Raw genomic sequence first — 24480 nt, 5'->3', positions numbered from 1 at the left:
CGGGTCTCCTCGGCGGCCGGCGGCCTGCCTTTGTCTCCTGCGCCGTGCCCAGCACTGCAGCGGCGTCAGCGCTGAATTCGCAGGGGCCAGGAAGATCCCAGGCTGCCTTTTTTGCCTTGCTTCTTGTTTTTTTTTAATATTTTTTTTTCCTGTATGCTTAAAGACTTTCAGTAAAGTTTTTGGCCTGGATATTATTTTTTTTTAGTATTTTTTTTCCCCTCCATGTTTAAGCATCTGCATTGAATGAACTAATAAAGATGGATAAGAAATCATTTGAAACCGTGCTGGATGAAATTAGAAAGGTAACTTCTCGTTTTGCGTGTTAGTTTAACCATTTGGTGGTAGAATATTCCTCTGAATGAACACACCAGGTTAGGTGTTTGTGTTGCTTAATAATCACTGCAGGATTCAATAAGGACTAAATTCCACTACAGCGTTAAGAACTACAATGCTGTGTTGCTGGTGTAGCCCTAGTTTTTGTATGTCAGGCATAACCATGTAAAGCTGCTGTTGACATGTTTGCTTTCTTTGAGATATTTTTATTTTCTCAGAAAACAGGTTGAATATCTAGATTGCTAGCACTGAGCTAACAGCATGTGCTGGAGGAGTGCTCATTTTAAATGAACACTTGAGTAAGTTCATCACAGCATTTTCACTGTGAAGGAAGAAATGTGAAAATAGCCAAGTATCTCTTATTTAGGGGGAGGGGCGTTTGCTTGTCCAGACAGGAGATGGGGACCTACAGCGTGAGGTATCCACATTCTATATGGTGGTTTAGGAGATACACCACACAAATATGACATGAGAGGGCTGATTTCTAAACTGCGCTCTGCTGTCCTTGTTCAGAGCCACATCTCCCACAGTTTGGGAGTGTGTACACACCACCCTCCAGGATGTGAAATCCTGGGTTTAGATGCATGCTTGTGCATCTCCTGTTAAAAAACAAAAGATCTCCTAGTTGCGGGAAGCGGAGAAATGAACCTTCCTTGTGTCTGGTAGATGCTCTCATTTCATTTCTTTCTGCACAGAGGTCTGATTTTAACAGGAAAGCTAGAGGTTAGTGGTTGGGACAGTTCCCCAAATGCTGGAAGTGGAAAAGGGGTTAGAAAAAGTGTCTGGATTCTTCGGGACTTCTTAGATTAGTAGAAACATGGTTCCTGTCTTGCGTGGGAAGTACAAACCTGGGATGACATATTTTGTTGTAGTTAAGCAGAGGTGATTTAAATGTCACAGCAGAACAGTTATGTATCCTGCTAAAGCTGTCTTGGTGTGAAAATGAAGGGCTTCTTTTGGATAAGATTGCCTTATGGCAGAAAGGGAATCCTTAGCATTTTTGTGAAAGGTGTTTTTTGTTATGATAGGTTGTCTAGGAGAGGTCATTTCTTTTATTTGTACTTGGGTGCTAGACTTAAGTTGCAGTTCAGCTTGTCTTCAGCATAAGATACAGTGGTGACTGCAGTTGTGGCAGTATTATTTTGGAACATCTTGAGGTGTAAACCACTGGGCACACAAAAGCCCCAGCGAGGAGTCTTTGTTATCACAACTGCACTTACTAACATTTTTACATAAGGTCATCGTCATAATTTCTCCTTTATAAAACATGTGCCATGTTCCATGCTGTGTAACCAGCTAAAAATCTGACAGCCCTTATAAGATATTTCAGGGCGTGGACTTCCCTTCTAACTTAAGAATTTTTATGGAAAATCTGGTGAAAAAAATCAAGGAACAAATTGCACATGAATACTTTCTCTGAGAATTGATGGTGGGAGGGAGTAATGTTTCAAATATCACTACTGCAGTGCGGCCCTTCAGAATACGCTCTGTGATTACTAAAGACTTCAAACAAAAGGGGGTTTGACATGTGATTTTAGGCAATTATGTTTCCTGTATGCTATCTGCCTGTGTTCCTGTAAACCCAACTTACTGCTGATCTAAGGATCAGGGCTGTGCTGTGTTAATAATAGCTGTGCTGTTCCAGTGTAACATTCATTTTCCAAATGCTTATTTTGTATCTTTGTTGCTAGGTCTTTGTTTAAACTTCATTTCTAGCTCTGTGGTAGAACCCTCTTTATTATGTGATTCACTAGTCAGTTGTGTTGGTGTGTTCTGTTTTCAGTCCTACAATTAGCAGGAACAATTATTTAAATGTCTTAATGTGTAGCTAAGTTCTGTCTTTCCCCATATACATTTTTAATTATTAAAAAAAATAAAGTTTGAGGGGTGTTTTTTTCATACATACACATAGCAGTGCTTTTTGTTTGTGTTATTATTATGAAGTCATTCAGTTGATTTAAGGAGGAAGAGTGACATTTGTTTCAGTAAAGAAGTTGCTACATGACATACCAAGCTTTTTTCCAAAATATGTGAAGAGAGGGAAGGGAGAGAAGAAAAAACGAGCATGAAGAGAGACGTTCTTTTTCCCCTGTGACTTCAGCGTGTCTGGTAGCGTTGGTCTCTTAATGAGGTACAGAAAGGAAGGGGGTTGCCCGAAACAGAACGCGAGTGGGTTTCTGTGCACCTGTGCTACTCACAGTCAGGATGCGGCGGTGGAGAATTTCATGTCCGTGTGGAGGGACAAGGCCAAAAAAAGAAGGAATTGGGGTAGGCTTTAGGGCTATTGGGAAGAAGATAGAAATGGGTGTGTGAGTGAAGCTGGAAGTGATTTGAAAATAAATGTGAGAGCTAGCAATAGATGGGGCCCTTGGAAACCGGAGAAGAAAGGTGTGTGCACGAGTTTTGGGCAGGAATTCAGCTGTTGCCTGTCTTCTTTACATCTTGTGTGTCTTATCAATGAGCTGGGTATGAGGAGAGGGAGGAAACCCTGGCTATTAGGTAGCCCAGGTGGTTATCAACAAAGCTGTCTTGTCACGAAGTCAAACGCAGTTTGGCCACTACGGCATTAAACCACTCTGCTTCCTTTGTTTTGTACAATTGCATATTGAAGTTCAAACTATGGGAAGGTGATGATAAGACAACATCACCCTCTGGAGCAAGCTTTCTTATATACTTAATTCTGTCTGTACAGACTTGTTACCCAGTCTCTTGATAAATTCACTGAAGTAATAACACGCTTTGCTAATTATTTTACAGGGAACATAGAAACAGATTGGCCGAATAATCATCTGTATTATCTTGTTTAACGTAAAGTTAATGTAAATCTTAGAGGCAAAAGGAAGAGTGATGATGCTGTTCTCTCAGTACAGTTTTAAACCAAAAAAGCAAAATGAAATAAAGCAAAAAATGAGTTTTTTGTTTTTTTTTTTTTAACTGAACAGTTAAATTACATCTCTCTGCTTTTCATTGTTCTTTCAATTATCTAAGGAGTATTCTGTTACTTAGGAATATTGCAGTGTAATTGATGCAAGTGTCACTTTGTAAGGTGACAGAATATTTAATATTGTAATTTTATTTTAATATTTATTTATATTTAATAATTGTATTAATCTATCTTTAAATTAATAGATTATTCTAGCAGATGATTGTGCTATAGTTATAGTTTTTGAAGGACTAATTAAGCATCTTCTTTTTTTTTTTTTCTCTATCTTCTAGGCTGTATTGACTGAGTACAAATTAAAAGCTATTGAATATGTTCATGGATACTTTTCCAGTGAACAGGTAAAAGTCCACACTGTCATAAATTGAATGGGAGCTATTGGTTTTGTGTATTTAGTAATGCTGAAAGACAGTCTCAAATCATACTGAGGCTGATCATACTAACTTTTTTATTTATTAACTGGGGAGATTTAATTCCCCATTACTATATCAGCATTAATCTGTTAAAAATAGTTCTGTTAAAAATTTTGTTATCAAAATCGTTACATTTTCAGTCCTGTTGTGTAGAGAAAATTGGAGAAATTGATCATCATGGAATGTAGGATTATTTTGCATGTATTTTATAAACTGGCATGTAGTAATAAGTATCCACCTTATTTTGGTACTATGTAGATTTTTTTTTCCTTATTTTTATTCTGAGTTGTTTGGGGTTTTTTTGTATGTTTGGTAAATACACTGTTTGAGATACTGAGGGTTTATAAGCTTTTTCAGAAAGATTTAATTTGTTTATTCTAATACTGTGGCAGTTGTGCATATATGCAAATATATAGAGAGGAGTAAGTATTTTAAATATTTCAACAGAAAAACTTCATTTCACAACATGGAATTTTTAGGTACCTACTTAGAAATGCAAAGAACGTGAGATGCTGGTACGCGCTGATGTAATCAGACATCACAGACAGGCGCATGGTTTTTAGCAGTATACCACTGTACTGCAAAAATGGGAAGATCATATTGATGCTGTTAGCATAATTTTTTAATATATAAAAAAGATTAATTGAAGGCCTTTCTGTTGCAGGTTGTTGAGTTACTGAGATACTTTTCCTGGGCTGAACCACAGCTCAAGGCAATAAAGGCTTTACAACATGTAAGTTCTTGTGGCATATTCTTGTAGAGTAAGTTTGCTCACTTCATCTTGTTTTAGTTTTGTGCTTTCTAGTTTTGCAGCTGATAGGTCAGTCTGCCCTTTAATTTTCAAAGTTTCCTCCTCATCTCTTTACTTTTCAATGGTACCAAACTACAAAACGTCATACTGTTAGCCAGTGTATCTTTTCTGACTGAAGTATCTTTTATTTTCTTGTGTATCACAAGAACAGATGTAGCCCTTTTTAACTCCTGTTAACTTTCCTTATTTCTCTGCTTCTGGCAAGTGGTTTTTGCAGTTGCTTGTTCAGCATTTAGCACATAGAAACTCCTTCCCACTGGGAGGGACAAAGTATTAAACGTGTACTGAAATGCGTGATATGAAGCTGTTACTGAGTAGCATTCTGGGTTTAAAATAATTGCAGTGTCTTATTTTATATACACCTTTTTCTTTCTTGCTTACTTGTCAGAAAATAGTGGCAGTTCCGGCATCGAAAATGGTTAATATTCTCAACTGCTTCACATTCAGTAAAGATAAACTTATTGCCCTTGAAATCTTAGCTTCGTAAGTATCTCTCATGTTATATGTCCTTAAGTTGTATTGGTTTTATTAATATTTCTGTATATAAAACTTAAGATACTTCTAGAAGGAAGCACTGTGGCCAGTTAAGGTAAAGCACAAACTCATTATTGATGGGGCTGTAAGAAAAAAATAATTAGATGTAGACATTGTGAAAAATTCCATAGTTCATCTCAGTCTTGAGCATGCTGCTATGCGGGCTTCTGCCTGCTGGAAAATTGCCAATTTGCCAATATTTTTACAGCGGTCTTCAAATCTTGTAGAGAACGAAGACGGCCTTAAGCTTATTTCTGCTCAGTGAAATGTAAAAGGCTTGAGACCAGAGTATTCTGGGCATTGACCCTTTTGCATTTCAAAAGCCCTCTAAATATTACATATGTTAAAATGAGTTGAGTAAATACATCTCTTAAATTGACACGTTTTATTTACAAATCTAATGTCTATAAAAGATGCATAGATATTCTAAATGTATGTTTACACAGAAAGTCGAGTTTTTTTACTGAACACAGCTGCTTCAAAGGATCTACCTTTTACATGTATCTATATTGGAACTCTGCTGCCTGGTGTGGGGGATTTATTATATGAAGTGTTCTGTTTTGGTTTTTTGCCTTTTTTTTTTTTTCCCTTAAAGTATATCTGCTTTGCATATGAATGCTACATATTACAGCCAGCTTGAACACTTTGGGGCATATAAATTCATTATATAAATATCCATAGAACAAATAAGACTGAGGACATAGACATGATCTTGCTTTCAGAGTTGAGCTTTAAAAAGCTGTATGAATGCTCCTAGTGTCTTTCAGACCAAGACAAAAGAGGGTAGCCTAAAGGAAATTCAGTGGCGCATTAAACTAACCTGTTCTACTTCTTGAAATGAGATTGGAGCTCATAGACTCTAGTTCCTACACTTCAGCTGGTGTGGGGAAGGTGTAGTAACTTATTTAGCTGTTGAATTTCTACAGTGCAAGAGCATAATAAAGGAGTCATGACACAGAAATCCTAACCCCAATGTATGTACTGCTTGCTTTGCTACTCAAAACTAGAGAACAAAGCTGAAAGTTCATTCTCATTTTAATACCATTCCTTGAGGCATTTTTCATGTCTTTGTTCAACATTCTGCTGATTCCGTTTCTTCTAATATTCTCCTTTTCAAAGTCCTTCTTTTTGGGGCTGGATTGTATTGCCAGTAGTTTGCACGGGGCAGGTAATGTTTGACAGCAGTAAAGGTGCTGTGGTCAGGGTTTTGAAAAAGGCAGGTAGAATTAGGCATTAGGCTCCTTGTACTTGCACATTTTGTTGTTCTCTTTGGTATGCCTAGTGTTATTTTTGGGAGAGGAGCAATAAAAAAGGAAGGGTACATTTTGGAACTGCGTGAAGGGTTTCACTAGCTCTCTGCAGAACACAGAATTGCCAGAAGTTGCATCTTTTTCATTCTGGAGTAAATGAGGTGAAAATTTGTTTCTCTGCCAGTCTAGCAGGAAACCGTGGCAAACTGAGTAGCTGCTGGTTTTCTGCTGTGTTGGGAATTGTGTGCTAGTAGCAATTAAAGCTTTCTAATGAACTGTTGTGATGCAAAATTAGTTTTGTCAACATAGTTATTTTTGATATAAAGTTTAGCTATCATTGTCCATTGTTCCATATTGATATTTAATTCTAATACTCTCTATTGGTATTTAATTGTAATACCATATTTCACTTACAGGTATGAAGTCCCTATTTAAGCCCAGGGTTTTCACTTTAAAAATAGTAGTAATATTATGATCTGAACTGGTTATGTTTTTTTAATGTACTGTTGGGTACTGGCTAAATAATTGTTGATCACTTTCCGGTAGTGCGTTATTTCTGATAAGCATATGGAATGACAGTAATCATCTGTCAACGTCTTTATTTATAGCAACATTGTTGATGCTCAGAATTATCGCCTTATTGAAGATCTGTTCAGAATTAATATGTCAGAGAAGAAAAGATGCAGAAGAATTCTTGAACAGGTAGTCAAGATACTCTAGTATCCTTGATTCTTTCAAATACAGTATTATTTTCACACTTATGGTCGTTGTGGGGTCAGGGCTTACCATGAAGACTGCTGGGAACTACTGGTAGAAGACAAGCTGAAAGAAGTAGCTGCATAAAGATAAGAGCTATGTAGTACATGTGCAAAAAAAAGGGGAATTTTCTGTCAGGCATTAAGATCATATGGAAAAAGGGGCACGGAATTGCAACCAATGCTGAAGCAAACAGTCTGCATCTATTTTAGAGAACACCAAGTGCTTAATCCCAAGTTCAATAGAAGCAGAGGTGGTCTGAGTTATTCAAAACAAAGGGGACTTTGGCAGAACCTCACACTATTTGCACTATTTGGGAAGAAGATTTGAGGCAAAGCTTTGAATTGTTCTATGGAGGTTGATCCATGCAGTCTAAGTGTCATGAAATAGTAATTAATTTCTTTAAAGCATTGAATTTGATAGCAAATAATGTCCTTTCTTGATTATTTTTCAGGCTTCAAAAACGGGTTGTAAGGCTCCTCATGCTATGATATCATCCTGTGGCATGATTCCTGGCAACCCTTATCCCAAGGGCAAACCAAGCCGCATAAATGGAATTTTCCCAGTAAGCGTGATCCTATGCTTTTGCTTTTCACAACGTCCTTGATTTAGGATTCACTATAGTATAAACAAAACCAGGATTCATATATATGGAAGAAAGAGTGCAATCAAACGCAATGGTTTTGGTGGGTTTTTTTGTACCCCATTACACATTTCCAGGGAACTTGTATTATTTTTATTTGTCCATTCTTTCTATGCTGCTTTCAGTAAAGATTACTGCATAAGTAAAACGTTGTTCATATAAGGCAAACATTGTAAATTCAAGCAATATTTGCCAGAATAGGGAGAGGTATAATGATAAGATGAGCTAATATGGTCACTGCAGTAACACTGCTAATTTTAGTGTAGTTCTTGAACAACAATGTTAAGTATTTCCTGTGAATACTTTAAGGGACTGCAAAATGTAAGTTACCATGTCCGCAAATCAAAATGCAGAATTCTGTCAGAAACATGGACTGTTTAATATATATCTCTTTACAAAAGCTCAGTGTTGTAAACCAAGCTATTGGAATGCTCTTTCTTGCCATTTTACAAGCCTAGAACACAGTTTCTTTTTCCCAACAAACATGGTTAAGTATCACTTTCAGAATAAGGAAAAACTCAAATGTAGTTTAGAAAAAAAATAAAATAGGACAGAAATTCTATAGCAAGATTTGCTTTCAAATTAATACTTAATAGATAAATTTTCTTTTGTTTCAGGGAACCCCTATCAAAAAGGATACAGAAGAATGCACTAATGAAGGAAAGGGAATAGCAGCTCGTATACTTGGACCTTCCAAACCAGTATGTCTAATAAATGATCGAATAAATAAAAATCTAAGGAAAAAAATCCAACCACTGGCCAATTCAGTGAGGCTTTTATATAAAATGCTGTTATGTTGCAAGAAGGCTGTAGGGCAGCAATTTAAACAAAGCTAAACTTCTACAATAAAGATAATATGACCTAGTATTTTTTTATTTAACTTGAAAAGAACCTCTGGTTTATATCTGTGGGGGATAAGATTCTCTAGTGAATACAATGTGTGTTCATTTGAAGGCAGAATTTAAATTACAGTAGCAGAAGACAAAACTAAAAGCATTTTTAGTAGTTCATCATGAGCTAGTGGAAGTTTTAGATAGAAATACATGCAATTTTTTTATTCCAATCTTTGAGGGTTTCCCACATGAACATAAAAAAGGCCTGCATCTTGGAAACTTGAATTACAGCAGTGCCTTAGAAGAAGGTTCTTGTTTCTTAACAGCACAGCTGATCTGTATTTCAAAATTTTTAAGCATGTGGGACAAACTTTCAGTGAATCTGGTACTACTTTGGAGTATTGTCCAAATGTTTTATTTTCACTTTTATTATGAGATGTTTCTCACTAAGCTGTAGAGACAGGTAACTTTGTAATTATTTGTTAGTTTTAAGTGTGCTAAATCTATAAAATGAGAAGTCAGGCCACGACTGCAGAGTGTGAAAACTACAAGGCAGGAAGGAGTTCCCTTTCCCACCTCTGTTCAGTGTTATTTTAAAATCTAAAGGTATACTAGTGATGTTTGTTTCATTCTTTTCAGAAAGAGTGACATATTTGCAGTCACTATGGATATTATGAAGAAATTTGATATCACATATTTTTCCAGTGAAGAACAGCTGTCTGTAGTAGTATCTGAATGTTAACTTTTTGTCTGAGAGACATTAGGTAATGCTTTCACTGTTGCTTCTTCCGTTTGTTTTTTGTTTATGTAGGCTCCATCAACCTACAATCCACACAAACCAGTTCCATACCCCATCCCACCATGTCGGCCACACGCAACTATTGCACCAAGTAAGGCTTTTATGTGTTTTAGCTTGATGCTATTGTTTCATCCATTTTCCCTTTAAGTAATAAGTGTCAAGTGTCAGTTTCTCTGACCACAGTCATATCTGGAATTGGCTTGTGCTCCCTAAGCTTGCTCTGGCTACTGATTTCTACCTCTTCCTGCCATGACTGCACAGTTGATAAAGAGGAATATATTGTGTTCTTTTTCCAACATCCACATCATAAGGAAAATTCACAATCGTGTTCTGATGACAAAATAGCTCATTTATGGGAGGCATTGTGCACATTAGACAAGACTAGGGTTGTGCTTTGTTGTAATGTTTCACCAAGATTTGAGCTTTGGCTTGACAAGTTTATTGGCTTGTTGCTTTTCTACCAAACTTAGGATATGGTCAAGGACAGCCCTGAATTGGGTGGAAATATGTAGGAACTTGCTGAAGGACAGTAATCTGTTTCTCCCAATGCCTTCAGCTTTACTTTCTCTCCATCACAATGGAGAGAATACAGGTTCCTTAGAGAAAAGTTTAGGCATGTAGATTTCAGTCTCAGAAGGGGCATAGTGATTGCCTTTTCTCGTGTTTGGTCTGCCTGTTCCCAGCCTTCTGCCTCAGGTAAGATTGAGTCTTTCTTTGTAAACTCCTCTCTTTGCTCTGCTGCATCAGTTGTTTGATTCCAGATATTTTTGGAAGGGAGCAAGGCAATTGCTGTTTCTTTGGAAGATGAGGTTGGAGTACTTATGTAGTCAGACTCTGGTCTTTTTGAGGAGCAGCTGAAAGCTTTTCCTAATCTTGGCCATTTTGTATTGCAAAACGAGGAGTGCTCTGCTTAGGAAGCTTGCTTTTCACTGCTGTTTGGGATTTCAGGGAGTTTTTAAGACATTTGATAAGAAAGTGTGGTAGAGCTCTTAGTATGCATGTTGAAGGGTGAGTCATCTAACCAACTTGATGTCTGCAACTCTCTTTATAGTCAGTTTGGAAAAATTGGCACTATTAGTGGCTAAACTAAATCTGATGATTTGTGCTCTAGAAGTTACTTGCTCCCCAGACAGCGTAGAGGGAACTTGTAGACTAGCTCAAATTTATATTAAACAAATCCTATCCAAAGGAAGTTAGGGCACAAAATTTGGCCTGTGATTGGGTGTGTATTAGTACATTTTAGGATATGAAACAGCTTTTGAGGTTTCAGGGCCGCCTTAGGCTGTAGCATCTTTTTTAAAAAAAACGTTGTGGCAACGGAACTCATAACTGATGGTATATTTATGTATATATAAAATGCCTTTAATGAGATTGCAGATGCTGACTTGAACCTATTGAATGTGATTGTTTTCACACAGAATGGTCACAATGTTTTCGTTTTGCCCCTTACATGTATTGGTTGAACATCTCCTTCCTGAGTAATGCAATGATTGTTAGTTACTTTTATGATTTTCAGCCAAGAATTGTCATGCAAGAAATCTTAACATTAGGTAAAACCGTTATGAAAGTGTGGAATCAGAAAGGAGTTATGTATGACAAATTACTGCACTTTGAGTAATGTACAAGAGCTGCCTTTTCCCATGAAGTGTAAGTTCTTATGCTCTTAAAATATTCATTCAGGACCACTGTGAAGTGTATTTATTTCCCTAGGATTTGAATTCTGATGTTCTTCATCAGAACTGTATACCACAGCTATGCAACAGTTTGAGTTGCTCCTAAGAATAAGGGAGGAAAAAAAGGTATTTTTTGTATGTGAAGTACAATAAGTATTTTATATTAAAATAATTTGCTAACCCACTTGAATTTCTTAACAAGTAAAGAAATATTGAAGAATGACAGACTAAGTATTTGAGATGGGACATTTTTTTCTGAATTTTCTGACTGGTCTTGGAAGGCTGGTCACGGTCACTGGTGTATGTTTGGCTCTTGTTTGTCAAGGCTTTAATGTTAAAGGAGAAGTTGCAATAGCCTTTGAATTAGGAATAGAAAAAGAACAAATGATGCTGCAGACACTATGAATCACTCCTCCCCTTTGAGTTTTTCAGGCAAAAAGGAACTGAAAGCAATTGAAACCTGACTTTTTCAGGCTCTTTCAAGAGAACTGCCCTTACTAAAATTTGCACCATGATGCATGTCACTCAGGCAGACATTAGCAAAAGCCAGCATCCAGCCTGGATGATTAACTGCTCTGGCTTTTTGGTGAAGGAATGTCTTACAATCTTGAAAATGTTCTTTTAAAGGAAGAGACACTTACTGGTTCATTCAGATATGTGTTCTTCTGACAACTGAGATGTGTATTGCATTTGTTCTTTTAGGTGCTTACAACAATGCTGGCTTAGTTCCAATGGCTAATGTCATAGCTCCAGGCTTACCAGCCCCTCCCCCATACACTGCTAATCAAGTGGTATCAGGTAAAGCATCCATACCTTTAAAAATGCTGATGGTATTTTTTCTAATTCATTGTTATGAATGGATCATTCACTGCTGGAGTTTCATTTGCTTTTAAATAACAAGCTGTTGTTCTCTGTTTAGAAAATGAAGACCTTTCCAGTCAGGCAAAACCTTCCCAAAATCAAGGTAAATTGCAAATCCACAGGGGGATTTTTGTGTTGATTGTATCTTTGTTATTTGTTCAGAAAATGTAAACAACTTACTTGTTTAGTGGGATTTTCATAAGCCTCTAAGTATTTAACTGCTGTTGGAGACAAGATCCCTTGAGAGTTGCAGAAAAAATCATCTCAGGCATTTGGTGCTTAGAAGCATGGAAACATTAAAATTCGGCCTTTTGTCTTAGCACATTAAGATTTTATATTCTTCAGCATATAAGTATGTGAGAAACCTTATAAAAAACTAAATCAAAATATGCTTTGCAATGTAGTGCATTGAAACACTTTGTTAATGTCTTTGCAGTCGTTAAAACTTTGGGCATCTGTTTGAAAACTTATTCACATTTTTATTTCATATATTAGTTGCAATGGGAAGCTAGGAATACAAGAGAGGGAGATTCTTTGTTTATAGTTTGTTGGAATTCATGTGTAGAATGTCTTATCCCAGACTGTTACATCCAACTATGTCTACCTGCACTTTTGTCTTACCCTTTAAATTCCGGTTCTTTTTGCAGAGGAGAGAGTGGTCCATTTTTTTTGTCTCTATTTGTGTGGTACTTTGTATGCTTTGTACACCTAGTACAAATCATAGTAATAAATCCCATTATGAATTACTTATACAAAGGCTTTGATAATACTTTGTTCGGTTTGACAATTAGAAACTGAGAATCTACTGACTATTGATTCAGGCATATTAACAAATACCCAAATTAGATAAAATGACCGTGATAAGTTTAGCTCCTGTAAATATTTCTAGGAAAGAAAAAAAGTTACGCTTTGTCTTTTCTCCTCTATACCCAGAGGTGGTTCCACAGAAATGTTACTGTTTCAAAGAATACCTTTATGCATATATACCCCTTTAAGTGTGCATGTATTTACAAGGTAGTTTATACAGCTAAATGAATGCGGTGTAAGGAGTAAAATCATCTCTTAGGAGGAGGAATTCAGCAACAGCTCTGAGTCTCTGGGTCATATTGCAGCTGTATTTCTCTGGTGAGAATCTTGGCTGTCAGGATTAACAACTGGGATCTTTAAGATTGGAAACAGGATGAGGAAAGGACAGAATGCAGAGCTGAGCAATCTGGGTCTAGTTTTTTTGGAAAATAATATGTAAAAGGAAATAGTTTGTTTGCAAACTTGCTAGTTTTAGAGTTTCAAGTTAGATAAAACAGGAGTTTGTCATATCAACTTAGGTCCAAGATTTTAAAGATTCCGGGTTTATGTGTGTATGTGTAGAATTTGGGCAATGAGTGATGAGTTTGACTGGTTGGATCAGTGATTTGCTTACAGTTGAGCAGATTATTTTAAAAGTAAAATAAAGCACAGGGGTTGTTTGAGAGGAATGATTAACACATTCATATTCCACAGGAAAGTAGATAGAGGCATATGAAGGTTCTTGACATGCCAGTGTTCATAAATGCAGCTTCATTCCATCAACCCCCCACATCCCCATTTGCAGTGTGCCTGCCTGTTTTCCTCCAGCTTGACTGATATCTCTTTGACTTATTTTGTAGGATTGATATAAGCTGATATTCCTAGTGGCAGGTGCTTGCCTCGATTATAGACACCTGACTTCAGACTTATAGAAATATTTGTTGATAAGGTCAAGTGCCAATGTTAGTTTAATACTCTAGTGTGATACATGAATTTAAAGGTGTACCTTCTTAGAATCAAAATCTGAAGGAAACACAGTGAAGAGAATGACCTGATTTTGAAGGAAAGAAAAATACCAGCATCTGAAATCAGCTTTCTTCAGTTGTTCACTAAACTTCTCTGAAATCATGATACATTGAATTAACTGGTTCTGAAGGAAATTCTGACCTTCAGTGACAGTGGATGCAGAGGAGCCCAGGTGATCTGATGCCAATGGAATATTAGATCTGGTTTGGGTACTGCCAGACGTTAGGGACTAGAGGGAGGGTGTTTACCTGTATCACTTAGACATTCTTACGGAGTATATTTGAGTGTCTAACTGTCTTGCATGAGATCATGAAGAGGTAGCAGATGTCACAAAGTGTTTTGAAGAGGAGTGGTAGCCTACATGATGTACAACTTGTGTGATGTGTTCGTACGTACCGTTTTGTTTTCGTAGGCTCCAGTGTTCACTGTTTATATACAGACATTATATGTTAGCTATTGCCTGTGTACCATATTTTGAAATGCTGTATTAAATATGTTTGTGTTGATTTCAAACATTTCTGACAGTTTCAAGTATTCTTACCAGTTTTGTTTCTTTGCAGCTTTTTCTGCACAAGCGAATCAGCTCTTTACTCCTCATGGTTCTAATCCTTCAACACCTGCTGCTACTCCAGTCCCTACCCCATCACCTGTCAAGGCAATAAGCCATCCATTAGCACCTGCAACTCCACTCATATCTGGGATGAACATGTCTACCCCTGTCCTTCCTGTTTTCCCAGGACAGGTCTCCTCTTCCATCCATACATCTCAGCCATCCACCCCAACCCCTACTGTCATCAAATCCCTTTCATTGCCTGGTGTTCCTGTCACATCTGTTCACAGTGCAACCTCTACCCCTATCCCTGCAGTTTTTTCTGGGCTGGCTTCTATACCCACTGCCACGCCAGCTCCGCAAGGTTCTTCCACACCATGCGCCACACCTGCGCCTAGTGAAGCTTTCGCATCTGCTACTGCACCATTTGCTGGCCTCCCGTTCTCCGCAACCTCTTCAATTGCTTCCACTAATAATCCCACGCCATTGTCATCAGTTTTTGCTGGCCTCCCTTTGTCCTTGCCTCCCAACGCCCAAGGGATTTCTAGTCCCATTCCATCTACAATCGCTAATTCTCCTGCCACTACCATTCCTGGTTCACTTAGCTTGCCTAACCCAATTTTGTCTGTCTTAAAGGGATTTCTGACATCAAATGACACTTCATTAATCAATTCATCCGCTTTACCTTCTGCTATGACAAGTGAGCTTGCTTCTTTATCTGCTCTTGCTAATCAAAGCTCTGACCCTCCCACTTCCTCTGTCAACAAATGCTATACTCCATCAGCCACCCCCACCCCACAGCGTTCCTCCACACCCGGGCTGGCCATTTTTCCTGGTCTTCCATCCCCATCTGTGGCCAATTCTAGTTCCACTCCAACATTGCCTGCACAGTCACCTTTAACCACCTCGCCATCGATTATGCCAGTCAGCTGTGGCTCATCAGCCTCCCTCTTGCATGGCACAAGCCCTACTAATCCTGATCAGCAGCTGTCATCAGCCCCAGCTGCCACAAGTATCCCGGTTTTGGTCAAAACGGAACCTATAAGTCCGACCCTCTCGGCCTTCAAAGGTCCTTCTCATTCAGGTGGCCCTTCTCACGGCACTATAGGACTGTCAGCGCTTGGGCGTGCATACACCTCAGCAGCTTCAGTGCCAGTCAGTTTACCCAGTTCCCTGAATCCAGCACTGTCAGGTCTCTCCTCTTTGAGTGCTCCTCTAAACAATTCCAGTTCTCTGGCTTCCATTTCCCTCACCCCACATGGCTCCTCTGCTCCCATTGCCCCCGTGTTCAATGGACTTCCTCCTTTTACGTCTCTAACCAGTAACTTTGCTTTTACTGGTAATCCAGCACTTACGCCACCCGTCACTCTCCCAGGGTCTTTGTTAGCTACTCCGTCTACAACTGCTTCAGCCGTGTCTGCCCCTCATGTGAGCTCCACCGCCGCCGTACTCTCAGGACTCGCCGCCTCAGCAACAGTCTCTGCTCCACCCTTCTCGCTTAACTTGTCCAGTGCCGTCCCTTCCCTTTTTTCTGTTGCCCAGGGACCTCTGGGATCATCAAACCCATCCTTCCCTGGTTTTCCTGTCTCTAACACACCCTCTGTCACTCCTGCTCTCCCTTCTTTCCCTGGCCTCCAGGCATCTTCTGCAGTAGCAGCAGTTGCACCGCTGCCGGCAGCTGCCACAGCCCCATCTCCGGCTCCGGTCCTGCCAGGGTTTGCCTCGGCCTTTAGCTCAAACTTCAACTCTGCACTTGTTGCACAGGCTGGGTATGTTTCTGTTTCTGAAGGAGGTCAGAACCATTTCTTTTTCTCTTGAAAAACACTGATTTTACTTTAGGCGTAGACGTTATTTTCACTCATAGTAATTACAGTTAATTTTTAAAGTTAGTTCACCAGTAGATTTCCACCTGTCTTTAGGAACTGATAGAATAGTTAGTAGATAGGTTGTCCTCAGTAGTCCCCGTTACGACAGTCTAATCCAGTGAGGTGCTTAGTGATCTTATTTCCCAGATGAGGATACTTGGCACCTCCTAGGCTTTTACAAGAATGGATTCCACGTGGGCATCCATTGACACATCCAGGTAATAGCAGACAATATCTTAGATGTTCCTATGTTTTAAGGAAGTACTCAGCATTAACTTTTGTCTGTAAAGTTTTTTTGTGTGCAGAATGTAGGCAGAGCTGAGGTTCAAAAATTTCTGAGTTCCCTTCTTAGGTGTGCTCCAGACAGTTTTGGTCTGTGTGTGCATGAATAATTCGTAGGTGGGTAGGGACTGGGCTTCTGTTTGGAAATTCTGGCCTTAATGAGGCTTAGAAAAAGAGGTGCTTTTCTAATTTATATAGACATACGCTTATAGAGTGAGAAACATAGGATAAAACATGATGCAGATGTTCCTAATAATAGCCTCATCTTAATATTCTTTCAGCTTGACTTCTGGACTACAGGCACCGGGAAATGCAGTTTTTCCTGGTCTTTTATCTCTCCCTGGTATCCCTGGCTTTCCCCAAAGTGCCGCACAGTCTTCCCTACAGGAATTGCAGCACAGTGCGGCTGCACAGTCAGCACTACTGCAGGTAACGTGCCTATTTATTAATACTGTTTTGCTTCCAGTAATTGTTTTAGCGTGTAGCTACATGTTAACTTCTTGGGAGTAGTTTAAGTAAGTAAATGGTTAAAACCCCTAACCCGTTTGAGAACTGATTATGAGGATGATGGTAAAGAACAACACATATTAACTTCTTATTCAAGGCCAATGTACAGTGCTTCTGGACGTTATGAATGTGAAAAGGAAAAGACATGCAAGTGGAATTTCTGCTAGGTTTGTGTTAAATCTAATGAGCTGATCAGGTAGTTGCAAGCAAAATTTCTGCTCGGTTCCAGTTTGACATTTTAATACTTCAAGATTTTTGTGGAAAACCGCTTTGTTGTGGGTTATATGCCGCTCTACACATGCAATCAGATTATCTTGAATTTGTGTCTGCTCGTGGTTGTGCCTTTCTCTTGATAGTTCCCACAACTACGATTGTTGCAATATAAGCTTGAGGTGGCTTTAGGTAATGTGTAGTTTCATCACCTCTCTTGTCCATGAAACAACTTGTTTCAGTCGTCAACCTACCTAAGTTAACTGAAACTATCATCAGAGTTTGTGTTTAGATGTTCAGTTTGCCTTTTGTTTAAAATCAGCCTCTGTACAGATTAAGGATTCTAGTAGGAAATTTGTCTTTCTCTACAAAATACTAAAAGAGGCAGTTGAGTGTCTTGAATTAATGTTTTTTCTGTTCTGTGACACATCAGTTTTTGAAATGGAGCATGTGTCTAAGTACTGTTCAATATGCAGAATATTGTCAGGTATCTTTTGAATATCAGGGGAAATAGATCAACAGAAGCAAATTACTTGGTCTCGGCCATGCTGCTTTTGCAGCTCAGGAATTTATTTATTCTGTAGAAATCGTATGTACACAGATTGCATTGGGGTGTTCACAAGTTCCAATCACTAAAATAAACACTTAGCTACTCGAGCAATGAAGATAAAGAAAGTTCAAAGTCAGTGAAATACTACAGCCCCTGATTAAGCTATGCCTACCAAATCAGCTGTGGCTTACTCCACTGGAAAGCAAATGCCATTAATGCTGCTTCATTTTTCCTCTTAATCCAGATGCTTTCCTCCTCCGATGTTTCAGAGCCATAGTTGCACTACAGTTTAACATCTGCGTATAGGTGCATCGCTCATCTCTGTTCTTTGCATACTTCAGATGATACTTTGTTTGTTTTGGCTTGAGTAGGACTGGTATTTGTGCCTGAAGTTTTGCTTGATTTAGATTTTTGTTTGTTTTTTTTTGTTTTTATCAGTGCTGTTTCCTAACTTCTTCTCTTCCTTGAAGGCACATTCTGCTTCTGCTCTGGAGAACTATACAGCTCAGCCTGAAGGTTTTGCTAACTATCCATCAACACCAGGAACACCATTTTCACTGCAGACAAGCCTGCCCCAGAGTGGATGGCAATAAATACCAGACATTTTTAAAGACTGCAGTGGTTGCTTGACAGAGCCTGATCCTATTCACTTTGAAAGCTGTCTCCACATTAGTGGGAGCATGGTCTGAATTGGGGAAAGAGGGGGAAAACATGAGGGTAAAATGATTCCAGGAGGCTGTGTCAGATGTCAAACTTAATTTGTTGATTGCATTTAATTGATTCAGGGTCTGATCCTGTGAATTGCTGAGCATCCTTGGCTCTCCTTTTAGCTTATGAGTTGAATGTTTGGTGTCTTACAGGATCAGGAACATTCAAACAGATGCTTATGTAAATAGAGCAATTGGCTGTCAAACTGAATGAGGAGAACAAGTATACCTAATAGTGTGTATAAGCACCTATCCTTCTGTTACGTTTTGTATGGTATATGTGGTTAATATAGAATGAGATCTAGACTGAAACTAGATACTTAAAGCTGTAGACGATCTTTCATCTAGATGCACACATCTTGCGTGTGCATAGATCAAGGTCAGTTTATGGTTCTTCGAATCTTTTCTTTGTATGTGTGAGGTTCTCCTGTTAGCATCAGCAGTATGTTAAGGGGATGCTGGATCAGAGGGGTGTGGGGGTTTTCTTATGCTTTGAAATACTGTCATGGGCTTGCTGCTGAATTGAGTACTCCTTTGGCTGAATCTGAACAGGAGAGCTAGGAAATGATGCTGTACTGTATTTGGGTAGACGTGGATTATGTTTTACTGGAGTATGGTTTAGCTAGCTGAGAATCTGTCTTTCCAAAGTACATAAAAGCATTTTAATTTGCCTCTAAAATAATGTTCCATAACATTCTCCCTGCCCCCACACCTCTCTGTGAATGAAATAATTGTACTGCGGATAGGCTGCCTATCCAGCACTTTTGACTGCAGACTTTTGTGAATGTTTACAGACATGGGTCAAGTTCTTCTCTCCCTTATACTCATAAACTCACTGCTTCTCTATACGCTTTTCAGCTATAAACCACAACTTGATGGTGCTTATGTTATCCTGTGAATATAAGTGGGAGCAGAATTTGGACCATGGATTTTTTTAGTATTTTTCCTTGGAAAATGTACATGATTTTAAAGGCATATAGCTAAATTAACTGTATTGGTTAGGAAGGGTTATGACGCAGCATATAGAAAGGTCTTGCTTTGTTAGTGAAATTCAGTTGTGCACTCTTCTAATAATGTTAGTACCTGTGGCAATGTGTAACGCATCATTGAATATCATCTATTTAAGATAAACTCTTGATCGTGTTCTAGAGGCGACAGAGATGAATGATATTCAATGCTGTGATTAAATTAAAACGTAGAGGATACTATACTGTAGAAAAGCTCTGCACCTAGAGTTTTACTTTTTTAAAGATGAATTCTGCTGGGAGATGTTGCTAATGTATTTTCTTTCAAGATGTGAACAAACTTTTTTAGAACATTAACGGAAATTCCTGTATTGGTTTTTAACACAGTTTTTTTAAATAAGAAGTTTACAGTCATGGCAAAAAGGCTTTGCTGACTATTGACATATTTGCCTAGAATACGGATGAATAAACTTGTTTTTACTAAGACACTTCCTAATGTTTGATCTTGCTTATGCTGTTTCTTTATGATGCAGAATTATATACTGAATTATAAAATTGGTTTCCTAATGAGTAGCAATAGAAATATCCTATGAAGTGTTCAGATAAAAAATTTAAATAGTGTCCTCGATACTGTGTCAGCAGTTGGGGCGTCTTGCATTTTAATAATCAAATTTACATATTACTTTAAATATAAAGATACAAACATTTGCACTTTTACATTTCTTTATTTTGTGAAACCTGTTGAATTCTAATGATTCTCCACTCTGAACTGCTTTTAAAATCAGTGCCTTATCTCTTGACTCAAGAAATCTGTGGAAAAAGTTTCAACCGTCTTTCATTATACTTTTCTTATCATTTTCATGACTTTTTCTTTGGAAATTTGTAGATCAATTGGAGAAGGAGAAAATAAAAATATAGGTATCTTGTCAAGAGTAAATTGGCTTTTGTCCCGTAGATGTAAATGTAAAAGAGTTCAAGGTCAGTAAGCATTTAACCTTGCTGAGGTGCTGAGTTTTGATCTCTGATTCAAGTCCTAGTTTCTCCATCAAGCGATCAAAGATTAAACTAATTCACATTACCTTGTAGTCACAAACAAGTACCAAACATCGCCTGTTATGCAGTGTTTTACGAAAAAGTAGGCAGTTTGTACGTCTTGTTTCTGAAAACGTCTGTTGAGCGGTCATGGGGTATGGGTGGTCGTTTTTTCTGAACATGAGACAACTCAAAGATACCCAAGAGACTGTGAAGCCCTGTTTCTCCGAATGAAAACAGGTGAGAAGTAGTGAATACCCACTGTAATAAATGCTATTGTCCTGGAACAACGTACTTGCTAAGTGGTATCTAGCCGCTTTACCCAGAAAAGACTATTTTGTGCACAGCTGGTGTAGTTTTACATAGAAGCTCATCATCAGTGTTAGACAAGTGGACAAAAAGGCTAAGAAGCATTAAACTGTCAATTTTTTTTTGTCTAGAATGGGCTCTCTGGTTCTTACTGAATCATACTGAGCAGGATTTTGTAAATTGAACTCTGCAGTGGTTAGGATTAAGCTGAGTTTCAATTTCTTGATGTAAAATTGTTTTTTATTAAATTTTTTTCTCTTCAGGAATAAAGTCTGTGTTCTGCATTGCAGCAAACTCCTGTGACCCAGCCTTGGAATTTCTGAAGGGGGTGATTTGTCCTGAGGTCTTTCATGCTTACTTGAGCATCCTTTTTAAAAAGCCAAGAAAAAGTCTGCTCCTGAGGCAAACCGTGCTGGATCTTACACTGAGCCTGTGCTGGGAAAGGGCTGTTGCCATATGACTTAATTCTGGACTAACTATGATTTTTTCATTGTTCAAGTTGCCTATTAGTGCTATATTTCAGCTATGTTGACAGACTGCAAAGATAAGGTGTAGTGAAATATTCTTTGAAATAAAATCTTTATTCGGAACAACTAAGAACATATTTGGATTGTGTTTACAAGTACAAACTCCAGTATTTCTTTCAAGTGCTTTAATTGCCGCTACAGTGAATATGAGAGAAACAGAGCAAATTTCTGTCCTCCTCTTCCTCTGACTTGCAAGCGAGTGTTGTGAGTTTGGCTGGGCCTGGAAGGAGACTTGCTGTGGTGTCAATGTCCTTACGTCCTTGCAAATTGCCGTCCTTTCTGGATTGAGGTGGGAGCAAACCCTTTGGTTGACTGTCTCTCATATTTACTCACGCTCCAGTGAAGTGTAGCTAACAGGGTGGCTCCTGCCGTCTCCCCATCTTCAGCTATTGAAAACTGATGCCTTTTCCACGGGGAGGAGGAGCAATTTGGGGATGTTCTTACAAGCCATAGGATGGTACTGTTAATCTTCTCTATGCCCTGTCCTTTCTTCTAAATTTTGATCTGGGGGAAAGGAATGTTGAGCCTGAAACAAATAGGCTAGTGTCTGTTCTGGGGGCAGAATTGAGGTCCAGAAAAGGACTAGACTGAGAGATCTTTAGGGAGTGGCCAAAGCCCAATGCATGGGAAGGGAAGTATTATGGGCCTAAAAAGGTCAGAAAAAAACAAACTGCAACCTACAGCCTTGTTATATGCAAATCTCACGTGAGGACTGCCTGATGATTTCTTTGATACCTTTGGGATTGGCACTGTTTAGAAATAGTTTAAGAATTCCCGTTCTGGTTGTAACAAACTTCGAAGTGGATGTAGTCTGTAGGACTGAGTCTCTGCAACTGGATGTTAAGTCAGAGCAACTGGCCACTTTAGGGAAACTGTAAAGAACTGGTGCCATTTGAAAATGTAGCCGTTGGTGCAGAGAACAGCTGGAGAACAGCCGTCTGACAGGTAAGCACCGCATCATCTTGCCTGACCTGAGCCTTTGTGCTGCTTTTGGAATAGAAATTGAAGGCTTTAGCTACATCAGCACACTGCAGAAATAGCTGAACTGCCGTCGACCTGAACCACGTTCATGTAACATTGCTTCGAAGTCAGTAAGTCCCGCTAAAGCAGCTTTAGACTCAAACTGGTTTGCTTTGTGGTACTGGTGTGTGACACGGTGCAACGGCTCCGCCAGGCGGTGCAGCACCGGTGAACTTGCGGCTTGTATACTGCTTTGCCCCAGAGCCCTCATGTATTTTCTTCTCTGAGTGTTCTATAGCACTTTGGGACAGAAGTTACCCACGTGCCCCAGTGTAGCCCCAAGAAGGAAGGATTAATTTTGCCCCACCTTTGACTTCAAATTTTTGAAACGGGGAATAAAAGTGCAGCTGAAGTTAACACAGAGAAACTAATACCGTGGCGTTCCTGAACATAAGAAAAACACCATCTGCTTTAGTCACTTTTCAAGGGATATATTTACAGGCACCTCAGGGAATTGTCAATAAACATCAGGGAGCAATTATTTCTGTTAGATTTTAATATATTTTGCTCATCTATCTGGTGCTGTAAGCAGCTGTGTAGATTGAGGCATTCAAATGGCTTGGAATAAAGTTATTTTCAATAAAACGGTTGCTCTAAAATTAAAAAAAAAAAAACCAAAACAAAAAGATGTTGGGGTAGTTTTGCATGTTATGTTTTTGCTTCTGGAATAATTAAAGCACATTTTTCTTGCAACTGTTCACCCTTTGTGCCCTACCAGTAGGCTTTGATCTTGCAGCTCAGCGTGAGAAGGCAGATAATTAGCAAAATGCTACAAATGACTTCAGATGGATATTATCACATATTTGGGCGGGGTATTGCAATAAGCATGTCAGTCCCGGTTTTGCAAGCTGTTTGTGCTTATGGTTCTCGGCATGATTTAAAACATCCGTTCAATGGCGTAGTTTCCTCTCTGTGAGGCTGAGAAAGGATTCTCCGGGGAGCAGTCAGTTTTGAATGACCCATCTGGGGACAACGTCATTACTGGCAGGGATGAAGACTTAAGTGAAATGAAGCTGGAACCAGAGCTTCACAAAGATATTCTAGATGATGGATGCCTACAGAAAACAGCCATATAATTAATTTGGCTGTATGTCAAACTCAGCAATTACATATGAAAAGCCACCTCTCATTTTTAACTCACATAACGAGCAACAGATTTGTGTCCTTTGAGAAGGCTGCTCTTTGCTGCCGCAGCCTTCCCAAATGGCTTCATCTGAAATGCTGTACTTGGTTTGATTGTCAAGATTAAAAAGTTGTTTTGTGAAAAATATTCTTATTTAGGGGAAAATTTTAAGACTTTGGAGCTGAACCTGTGATGTACAGTATCAAGAAGTGTGCGATGAGCTATTCTACACAGCACAAGGACCTCACCTGGAGGATTATTTATGTTGTTAGTGCTTGAGATCTGAACAGTAGCTGAGCTAATAAGTCTCATAAATAAGATTATAATAAGGTTATTAGACTAATAAGTCTAATAAATATTGAGGTGTACAGCAGAGGAGCAGTACTCAATCTGTGCCCTCTGGCTTTATAGACTCATAGAACCATTTATGTTGGAAAAGACCATTTTAAGATCATCGAGTCCAACCATTAACCTAACATTGCCAAAAACACCACTAAACCACGTCCCTAAGCCTTCAGGGACGGTGACTCAACCACATCCCTGGGCAGCCTGGTGCAACACTTGATAACCATTTCAGCAAAGAAATTTTTCCTAATATCCATCCTAAACCTCCCCTGGTGCAACTTGAGGCCATTTCTTCTTGTCCTATCGCTTGTTACTTGGGAGGAGAGACTGACCTCCACCTCACTACAACCTCCTTTCAGGTAGTTGCAAAGGACAATAAGGTCTCCCTTCAGCCTCCTTTTCTCCAGGCTAAACAACCCCAGTTCCCTCAGCTGCTCCTCATAGGATTTGTTCTCTCTTTATCTTCTCTTTCCGTCTTGTCTTGTTCTTGTTTTTTCGCTCTGGTGACGTATATTACTGAAGCATAGAAATAATTTGAATCTTGGATTTTGTGGGGCGTAAAACCAGCTGGGCTAAATACGTCCCCAGCCAGAAGACGGCCACAGAAGCCCACGGAGTTACATTAGAGACAACCCTAATCCACAGGACTTTGTTTTTGTAAACATCCCTTTCTCACCAGGGTAACTGACTCCCAGAGGGCTCTGGTACAAGTGGGGATTTCCCCTCCTCTCACCCAGCTTCTCTCTTCAGCACTTCACGTGAGCGCTGTGCAGCTTCAAGATATTGTGCTCTCTCATCTGTGAGGGGACCAGAGTGTCCCTTGAATGGG

General features: G+C 39.0%; 1 protein-coding gene across 1 annotated transcript; it reads left to right on the top strand.

Moving 5' to 3' along the window:
* Window positions 1–257: 257 nt before the first annotated feature.
* On the top strand, window positions 258–18856 carry PROSER1 (proline and serine rich 1). The gene is made up of 13 exons (XM_009882351.1): window positions 258–302; window positions 3550–3615; window positions 4352–4420; window positions 4887–4981; window positions 6891–6984; window positions 7493–7603; window positions 8299–8382; window positions 9326–9404; window positions 11689–11784; window positions 11906–11950; window positions 14220–15978; window positions 16638–16785; window positions 18094–18856. Exons 1-13 carry the CDS (start codon window positions 258–260, stop codon window positions 18214–18216), a joined length of 2814 nt encoding a protein of 937 aa, XP_009880653.1. The 3' UTR covers window positions 18217–18856.
* The last annotated feature ends 5624 nt before the right edge of the window (window positions 18857–24480 follow it).

This window comes from Charadrius vociferus, unplaced genomic scaffold (assembly GCF_000708025.1).
Source record: "Charadrius vociferus isolate BGI_N301 unplaced genomic scaffold, ASM70802v2 scaffold263, whole genome shotgun sequence".
Classification (NCBI taxonomy): domain Eukaryota; kingdom Metazoa; phylum Chordata; class Aves; order Charadriiformes; family Charadriidae; genus Charadrius; species Charadrius vociferus.
Note: the sequence above shows the minus strand (reverse complement) of the source record. Positions and strands in the feature narration are given on the sequence as shown.